General features: G+C 30.9%; 1 protein-coding gene across 1 annotated transcript; it reads right to left on the bottom strand.

Annotated features, from left to right (window-relative positions):
- LOC105140840 (pectinesterase-like) lies at positions 1-1,769 on the bottom strand. The gene is made up of 2 exons (XM_011047840.1): positions 785-1,769; positions 1-695 (listed from the first exon to the last, which is right to left on the bottom strand). Exons 1-2 carry the CDS (start codon positions 1,767-1,769, stop codon positions 1-3), a joined length of 1,680 nt encoding a protein of 559 aa, XP_011046142.1.
- Positions 1,770-10,797: the final 9,028 nt, after the last annotated feature.

The raw sequence follows: 10,797 nt of genomic DNA on the forward strand, positions 1-10,797 counted from the left end.
TCAACGTTTTAGGCCTAGCAACACAGGCACTCCAGCATTTTTAATCCAAGAAGCGCCCTTAAGGAATTGGCCGGCAGTGAATTGCAGAGCCTCGTTCCTGTTAATGACATGGAAAGTTTTCCAGTTCACCCTCTTGTTGGTATTTGCACCAGCGCCTCTGTTGGCATACTCGGCATAGTACAAAGTATCAAGATGTATGCTTCCAGCCCATGGCATCCATCCTGCAGGCTGAATAAAATCTGCTAATTCTGATTCCATGACAACAGTCCTGGAGAATGGCTTCCATGGCCTGCCCAAGTATGTTGGGATCTTGAACCTTTCAGCGACTAGCTTCTGCTCAGGGACAATCCTGCAGTTGTGGATGACCAACCCGGTGGTGGCGTGCTTCTCTTTCCTGCCATCTGCAGTCACAGAGTTCTGCTGGTTGTCGTTGGGTCTCCGGACAACAATCAACGAGTTTTGGATCACAGCAGCGCCATAACCGAAGATGAAATCAACGGTGCCAGAAATAACACAATTGCGGTAGAATTGACGCTTAGCTTGGTACAGCAATGTATCTTGATACCCGTCCATCCTGCAGTTGAGGAATGCTGACATATCAGAACTTACGCGAAGTGCCACAGCCTGGTGCCCGTCAGGACCAGCAGTATTTTGGAATCCCATTGACTTGGCAATGAACCCATCAGCTTCAGCCACTGCAGTAGCAGCAGAAATTAATCAATGGAAAGAACCCACAATGCATAATTTATGTTCAAGATTAAAAAGAAAAGAAAATTTATCATACCAAAAGTAGCGGTCTTCCAGGTGCCCAATCCATCCTTGGCAAAGCTCTTGCTACCTGTGACGATGGTCTTCCTTGGTCCATCACCGTAGATGAACACATTGGGCTTCTTCTTGTCAACAGTAACGTACTCACGATAAATTCCAGCCTTAACATAGATGATATATCGTCCCTTGAGGTTATTGGGATATGCAGCAATGGCAGCACTGATGGTCTTGAATTGTCCACTACCATCCTGAGCCACAACCGCGTTTGGTTTAACCTTACCATTGCCTTGTGCAGCCAGAAGCTTACGATCAGCACCAGAGAACCAGGTGGGAAATCCATCCTCGGCAAGAAGGCGACGAGAGTTAGAAGGAATGTTAAACTGGAGACCAACAGATTTGAGGAAGCCTGACAAACCAGAGATGATAGCCAACACGTTATCTGTGAGGTGGCTAGCATCAACAAAACCTTGTTCTATGGTAGGCTTGATGGTGCTGTTATCACTGAATCCATCGACGCAAGTTTCTTGATATGCAAAGACGGAGCTCAACCAACTTTGTAGTTCTGCAACTCGTTCATTTGTGGTGTGCAAATCGCTATCTCCCACCAATGACATTGATGCCTGAAGTTCTTGGACGGCGTAGTCCAACAACTCCTTGCAATCATCCAAGGCCATTTTCTCGCGCTTGTCTTTGCTGGCCTTGACGACCAAATCCTCGGAAAAGTTAAATGATTTTTTCACGGCATCTGAGGCAGCCAATATAGCTTGCTTGACAAAGTCTTTAGGATCGGTGCTGTTCACAGAGCTGAGGGTCTCGGTGCAAGCCTCCTTGTACTCTGATGGTTGACATAGCTGAGTAGCTATCTTCATTTCTGGAGACAAACTCTCTTCTTTCTTGCCTCCATCGGAGCCCTTACTGTTATTCACTACAGCCACCACCCCAATGACAACACCGACAACAAGAATGAGGGAAATAACGGGAACAACTACTTTACGAAACATTTTTTTTTTTTGTCTTGCCCTGGCCTGTATCGATTCCTGATTTCTACAAGAAAGAAAAATATGGACGGAAGAGAAAGACAACGATGATGCAAACAGAGACTCGGCTCTGTTTGTTCGGCGAGGTTGAAGATGAACAAGGGACATGGGCTGAGCATTTATAGTGCACAGATGGTACTTTCTAAATTAAGGTTCTCTGCATGAATGGAATGTCACTGGTTTTGGCAATGGTAGAACGCAGTTTCAGTTGGAATAACAGATATAAAACAACTTCTTACTAAAAAAACTACCAGAAAAAACAGCTCAATTGATCAATTAATAAAAAAATTTGTTTCTATCTTATCAAACAGACAAAGCGTGAGTGTTATTTGTCAGAAAAATTCCATGTAGTATTGCTGTGTTACTGGTCATTTTCGTTAGGATAAAATTAGAGTGGAGGAAAATTGCCGTGCTCCGAGCTTTGACATATTCAATCATCTTAAGTAGAAATCTATAACGTTTGCCTTTTTTTACTTTATCACAAGTCATATTTTATTCTGGATTGTTATTTTATTCTGAATTATTACAGTAAAATTACTATTTTGTTCTTGGAAAAAAAAAAATTGTCTTTGTGACGACGGTTATTAATTTGGTTTTTTCTGGTGATTCATTCATCATTAAAATTTTTTTTGGAAGTATGTTTGTATTTTTTAATTTTTTTTATACAGTTGAAATATGAATTTTTTTATACAATTAAAATATGAATATACCCATTAACAATTTCTTAAATGGTTAATCAAGGATGATTTAGTTTTTTTTTTATAATTTTAAAATAAATAAAATATCTATTTATCTCTAAAATAAATAAAAAAAATTATAGATGTTAATCAAAAGCCTTTTTAGTTTTTTATATTTTAGAATATATTAAAAATATGATTATACCCTTAGAAAAGACAAAAGCAAGGCATGCATCTAGGGGCATTTATGTACTTTTCTATAGGTTTTTTTTTTTTTTTGTAATTCTCGTATACATGAAAGACATTCTAGTATTTTTAAGTTGCATAATTATTTTTCATTAAAAAAAAAATTGTCTATCTATGTCATTCACGCATTAAAAAATGAGTGTAATTTTTCTTATAAGGTGACGCTTGGCGATGGATGGTTAATTTGTCACCAATGATCATTTTTTTTTCCTTTCTTCTAGAGAAACTACACATTATCCTCTTATCTTTAAATTTATCAATTTTAATTCTTATGTTTTTTATTGTTTATTTTCATCCTTGGTTCAATTATAAATTTTTTAAATGTTTTCAATTTAGTCATTGATATATATATAATTCATCTTTATTCTTTTGATTTTTTCCCCTTAGCTCTTTCGTTAAAGGTTTTTTTAGTTTTTTAATTCCATCCTTCAATCAAAGTTTATATTATTTTATTATTTTCAATTAAACCCTTATTCTTTTGATTTATTTATTCTTTTGTTAAATTTTATTTGTTTTTAGATTAACCCTCCAATTTAAACATTTTTATGCCATCTAATTTATTTTTATTTCAATTTTCTCCCTCATTCTTTTAATCATAATTTTTGTGTGATTTTTTTTATTTTATCCTTTAGCTTTTGATTTGATAGGGAATGTGCTTCTAAGTTTTTTCATTTATGGTACTTCCAATATACTGACATGAATAATGAGTTTTTTTTTCTATTTTATCATTTAATCTTATTTAAAAAAATAGTTTTGTAGTTATTTTTAATTTTTTTTCTATTGATGTATCCTATTCTCATAGCATAAGCTATGGGTTTTGTAGACTTTTTTGAATATTTTTTTTTTTAAAAATAGTTTTGTTTGTATTTAATTTTTGAGTAATTCTTTTTATTTTGTACATGTGAACTTTATTTTATAAAAAAAATATTTATTTTTGAAATAATATTTCTTATATATTTGGCCTTATATAATGTTATTTTTTCTTTATTTTATTCAATCAATTCTATATTTATTTTTGTTTTTATTATATTTTATTGATTTTAATAAATAAATTCAATAAACATAAATAAATAAATATCTCATCTTACAAGATTAAATATTTTGGCCTATATTCATCTTAATTTTTTTATTTGGTTATTATTAATAACTTTTTTTATTTATAAATAATCATCATTTTATTTGATTAAATGCTTACATGAGTTTTTTAGTTTATATTTTAATTTATATTTTCAATTATATATATATATATGGAAGTTTAATTTATCTAATAATTGCATTTAACAGTTAACTAAACAAGTGCAACTAATGTTCTTCTCTTAAAAGAAAAAAGAAAAAGACAAAAAAAGAAAAACCCTTCTTTCTATTGTAGAATTGTTCTACAAATCATTGGACTTCTTCCCTCCTTTCTTATTTTCATTTTTCATTTCAATTTTATTGTTAGGTGTAGTGCATGATGGACTAAAAATTGTTTTTATTTTATTTTTATTTTTTTAATACATTTTTTAACATAGAGTACAAAATTATATATTTATTTTTGTAGTTCTTTGGAGTACCACAAAAAAATATTCATTTACTTTCTAGGATACCCCAATTTCAAGATATCATTATCATTATCATTATTATTATTTTTTTGAGTTTTTCTGCTTAGGAATTAATGAAAACTCTTTATAATTTAATAAAGTTTGAGTCACTCCTATTGAGATTAACACTTGACTAACCAAATAACACACCTCACAAATACTAACCAAATAGCATGGGTCACCATGTAATCTAATAGACCATATACGGTCCACATTTTAAGTCTGTATTATTGTTCCACCTGGCAATATATAAATTGAAATATTAAATGAAAAAAAAAAGAGTATCCACCTAGTAACCTAAAAAAACCTAGCAATAGTAAAAATAAACAATAATTTTGTAAGATTTAAGTAAGAGATTACTTACATCCAAGACATCACTCATATCATATTTTTTTCAAATAAAATATCATGTTTATTATGTGTTTTCTCTTCAAATTATTTTCTAAGTTTTATTTTGCAATTTATTTTAATTTACTTCTAATTAAAGGAAATTTTTTTAATGGTGATCCCTAAAAATAAAAGACTTCTTAACTTCGTCTTTCACAAAACATTTAACATCTATCCCTAAAGATAAAAGACTTGTTGATTTGTTCATTTATGAAAATCCAGCATCTATCTCTAAAAATAGAAAACTTATTGACTAAACTATCAATAAAAATTTGATATTCATTTCTAAAAATAAAAGATTCATCAATTTGATCATTTTTAAAACAGACATTGAACTTGTATAGATATTTAAAATTGAGCTTTAGCCCCACTTTTTTTTAGTATATTCAAAATTAGCATGAAGGACACCTCTTATACTCATTAGTCATGCGTGGGGTCAAGTTGACCTAACACAGGTCCACTTGTAACAATAGGGATAATATGTCGTAATACACAAAAATGGTTAAAAACACATTTACCAATAAAAACGACAAAAATAAAATGTGATAGTTTTTTTTTAAATCATATATTGTCACTTCGATAGTGATCTCGTCAATAGGATAACGTTTTATTATATGATGAAAAAAATTGAATCAAGAGGGTATTGCTGAAGGCACTTTTCAATTCACCATGTCCGTGCTTAACAAAATAATTTCTTTTGATAACAAAATCACAGCTCATCAAAATAGCACATAACTTTATTTTTTATTTTTTATTTTTGTTTTATTTGAAAAATGATTCGATCATATTTTTAAAAAAACATATTAAACACATTTTAAATGCACATTCATATGCAAAATGCATCCCGCAGGAAAAACAAATGCATAAGAAAATCAAACATCCACACACAAATTACAATCACGCAAAAGATTGTTAGTGCGCATACATAATATCAAACACGAAAAATCATCCAAGCACAAATACTAATTTGCTAGTAAAATTAACCTACCCTTTTAACCCCATCATAGGGTATTGATTACCAATCTTATTGCACTAAAAAAAAAAACAAATTCCTAGTGATATCATACCCTTAGGGTTATAATGTAACAAGTGCAAGCCCATAACACTTCAACTATAGCAACACAAATATACACGATGCATTAAAATCATTTTGAAAATTAAAAAAAGCTGGTTTAAGTTTGAAATCAACCTTCAAAAGTCACTGGAGTTGACTGGAAACTACTTAAACGACTAAAAAACTATTTAAAATGTGGATTGAAAGAGTGACAGCATATGGACCCTTGCAATGCTATGACTTGTGGCACATAGAGTTCGTGCTCTCCTTTTTCTTATCACTTTTGCATTAACAGTGAAGTCTATAGTCACTTGTGAAGAGAGATCAGAGCGTTCAAACTTTGATCATCTCTTTTTCTCTCTATCTTATTCTTCCTCTCCTTTTCTTCATTGCTATTCTACTGCTACCATCATTGTTATTGTTGTTTAATTAAAGACATGCTTCTAACATTGCTATCGTTAGTTGAAAAAAAATAAGAGAGATTAATGTGTTACACATATTTTAAATTATTTATTTAAAAGGAGAATCACTCTAAAGGCTTATGTCAATTCTTCTTTGCACGATGACTAGTTCTAAACTATGGGTGGTATTCGTTGAACAACAACATCACTAAAGTCTATCTTCACTTTTGCATAAAAAATCTGGGTGTTACTTTATCTATTTGCATACATTTTTGCTTATAACTTTAGTTAGTTTGATATGAATCATCATCATACAATCATGCTCTTATTGTTTTCCTTATTAATCCCTATGTTCTAGCCATATTTATTAAGGAAACTTCTTTCCTGGTTTTTTTTATTTCATAGCTTTAAATTTACGGTGAAAGGTTGCTCTCAATGTTATGCAGGTAACCTAACTAATATAATTAAAACAGTTGGGGTTTCCTCTAGCTCCTTCATTGTTCATAGTCCCTCCTTTTTAAATTCCATCTTTTAAATTTTTTTGATTGAATCCTTTTTGTTTTTTTTTCAATTATATTTTTTAACATTTAGTTGATTTTAAATTGGTTTTCATAATTTTTTTAGGTTAACTTTCTATAAAATTATCATAACCTCAAACAAACATCTTGGTATTTAGTTGATACTTAATTTTATGAACGACTATTTTTTTTTATAATCACACTATTAAGGAAAAAATAGTTTCAAAAAAATATAAAGTTGTTAAACCTAGTAAGGTCCATGATTTGGCTTACGGATTTTGTAGATTAAGTCGCAAAACCCAGGCTGGATTCAATATGTTGTCATCTAAATATAAAAAAAATAATGTGATTTTCATTTTTTTTAAAAAGTGAAAACATATTTTTTTTATTGATCATTTAGGTTGCCTTTAAACCTGTTAAGTCAATCGAGTCATATCAAGACAAGTTCTAAGTGAGTTGATTTTAAACTTGAGCTTATAAAGGAATTAGATCAGAAGGTTTCAAAGTTTACATACTAAATTGGGTTTAATAATAATATCAAATAGCCTCCTAAGACCTAAACATTTTTTTACTTTTAGTTTTTTTATCCAACCCAAAACAGAGCGCTGACTAGTAAATTAATGGATTTTAAGTATATTTTCATCAATTAGAATAATTTATGCAACTAATTTAATGTAAAGTGATCATTTCTATTTAAAATATTTTTTACTTGCTAAATAAGCATTGAATTTGATCAAATATTTAAGCTATTCTATTTTTTCTTAATGTTCAAAACACCATATCATATTAGAAATTTAGAATATTCATATAAAAAAAATTCACAACTATCTTTTGTATATAGCACTATATCATTTGTCTACGCTATGTTATAACCCAAATTAATTTTCCTTAAATGCAAAAAATAGATCAAGTGTTACTAATGTGTTTTTTGATAGAAAAAATTTAAATTATGTGCGAGTTGATTTGATGTGACCTAATAAACTTGATGAATCTAAAAAAACATGGATGATTGGTAAAAACATAGTAATCAAAACAAAACTAAAGACATCATATTTTATAAAAATATTGAAATGCCAACATGTGTGGATTGAGTTGAGTGAACTTGAGTTAACTGATTAGTACTTAAAAGTGCATTTTTATCATGATTTTATATCATCATTTTACACATGAAGTATCAATAACTCCTTAACCAAAGCATGTTTTATAATAATATATCTAATAATATAAGATACCTTTAATTTGTGGTAAATGTTCATTTTAAATGCAGGCCTATCACATAAATGAAAGGATTGATTGATGACTTTAAGAACTTAAATTGCAAGGATAAAAAGATGGCCAAACATAGAAAAGAGATGTTGGTGCAATCTAAACTGGAACACTGTTCGGTAATTGGGTCATATCTGGAGCTATATATCTCATATTTAGTTCCAATTTATATGGATGGAAAGGTAAGACATAGTCCTACAACTTTCATATGGAGCCCAAGATCTAAAAAGGCCATTTTCAAGTCCAAATTATAGCAACAACAAAGAAGCCCGAATCTGTTTTCCAGCCCGAGCACTGTTCAGTATTTTGGTCATATCTGGAGTTCTAGAAGTCCAAATGAGCTGAATGTTTTTACACAAGAAAGCTGAGACAATTGCCTACAACTTTCATCAACTGGCTCTAATTTTGACGTTATCAATGATGTTTTGGGCAAACAAGAGAAGATAAGGATTGTCACCAAGTCAAAAGTTGGTCACCCACTTATCAATTAGTCATCAAATCAATAGTTCCCAATTTTGGCCTATAAAAGGAGGCATTTGCCATGCATTTAGGCATCTTAGTGTCCAGATCAAGATCATGCTCTTCCTTTCTCTCTTTGTATTTTTTGTAATGCTTATGCTTTGCTTTCATTATTATTAAGTTTATGCCTTTCATTTCCTTTCCTTTACTTAGTTAACTTTTATGTTCTTATTTTGTTTATCTATTTTACTTTCTTTCATTATGTCTAGCTAAGTTAGTTATGTCAAGGTGAAAAGGTTACACTAATGGTATAAGAATAAGTATAATGTAAACTTAATATGGACTTTAATGTTTGATACTAACATGTTTTATATTTGTTATCTTGTTCACTCTTTAATACTTTGCTTGTTAAATGACTAATCTTGATTTATGTTGTATAACACTTGGTACAACAAATGCTTGGCACTTTCATAGCCCATAATGTATGGTATAACCGACACCTGAGCTATGAAAGGAACTTGATTTGTTGTTAACATAAGTTATAATCATGAATGCTTGACGAGATTTACAAGTATTAGCATTAATTGAATAAGATGACTAATGTAATCATGTTAACAATATATAATCTGATTGGAACCTCCTTTGTGTGTGGTTTCCATTTCAATAATAAGAGTTTATACTATACTTGTTTGATATACCATTAGTGGAACCTCTAACCTTGACATTTGTTATTATTATTGTTTAATCCTTACATTAATTTTCCATCTCCAAGTTCTCATCATCTTCTTCTTCTTCTCTTTCTTTATTATTACTATTATTATTATTATTACTATTATTATTATTATTATTATTACTACTACTACTACTATTATTATTGTTGTTGTTGTTGTTGTTGTTGTTGTTGTTGTTGTTGTTGTTGTTGTTATTATTGTTATTGTTGTTGTATTATTGTTATTTATAATTTGTACAAATAACCTCCCTGTGGTTTGACCCTGGTCTTGCCGGGTTATTTATTACTTCGACACTCCTGTACTTGGGAGAAGACATCAATCTTTTAGTCGTGTCAAGTTTTTGGCGCCGTTGCTGGGGAGGTAAGTTTTGTATAAATTATAATATTTATTTTATTTTATTTTTTCACTTTTCACTTTTCACTTTTCTTGTATATAACTTTGTTTCTTTTTTATTTTGTTTTCTTCCTCCTTCTTTTTCTTTCTTCTTTTTTATTTTATTTTATTCCTACACGTGCATGAGAGTGTGGTCACGTACATCAAGTGGTAGACTTTGTAGGGTATCCTCATCATTTTCAGAAAATATGGCTGAAGAAGATAATCAATCACTTCATAATGAAAATAATGAGAATAACCGTGCTAGAACACTTAGAGACCACATGAATCCCACAAGAACAAGTGCACCATCATGCATAGTTTTTCCTCCTGATGCATCTCATTTTAATTTTAAACCAGGTATTATTCAACTTTTACCTTCTTTTCATGGTTTAGAATTGGAAAATCCATACCTGCATTTAAGGGAATTTGAAGAGGTCTGCAACACATATAATAATTTAAATTGTAGGATGAACACCATCAGATTAAAGCTTTTCCCTTTTTCATTAAAATATAAAGCTAAAACATGGCTACAAAATTTAAGACCAGGATCCATTCGTGCTTGGGATGAAATGCAACAACAATTTTTAAAAAAGTTTTTCCCATCTCATAGAACAAACTCTTTCAAGAGACAAATCACCACTTTCACTCAAAAACCAGGAGAAACATTTTACAAATATTGGGATAGGTATCGAGACTTGCTTAGTACTTGCCCTCATCATGGTTTTGAAACATGGAGATTGGTTTCACATTTCTATGAAGGGTAACACCTAAAGATAGACAAATGGTTGAATTGATGTGCAATGGAACTTTTGAAGATAATTCTCCATCTCTGCGTGGCGGGCAATCATTTGACATACCAGTTAGCCCAGTACCCCACTGCACAATTCAATGCCCTTGGCACCATGTCGATCATCGTACAGATTACAGTGCCTAAGTTGGTGTCTTTAAGTTCTTAACCATTAAAAGGGTTCTTGAAGGTAATGTTCTGAATTTAATTAAATATGTAAATCTTACTCACCTCAGATCACTACATCTCCTTCCGTTGATGATGGATATCCCTTCCTATCCTTTTGACCGACGGCCCTATGAATCCACCAAGTACGAACTTGTTAGCTCAATGCTTACCTTTCCAGTTTAAAATAAGAACATTTTTTTGCTTTATTAAAGGACATCGAGAAGGATGCAAAAGCGTGCTTCTGCACAATCAAACGAAGAAAGCAAACCTCTTGTTATCACTCTAGCTTGATGACAAACAATGCATTCAAGATCATCATCCAGGCCGATATTTCTGACAGTGA

Source organism: Populus euphratica, unplaced genomic scaffold (assembly GCF_000495115.2).
Source record: "Populus euphratica unplaced genomic scaffold, PopEup_1.0 scaffold168.1, whole genome shotgun sequence".
NCBI classification, from domain to species: Eukaryota; Viridiplantae; Streptophyta; class Magnoliopsida; order Malpighiales; family Salicaceae; genus Populus; species Populus euphratica.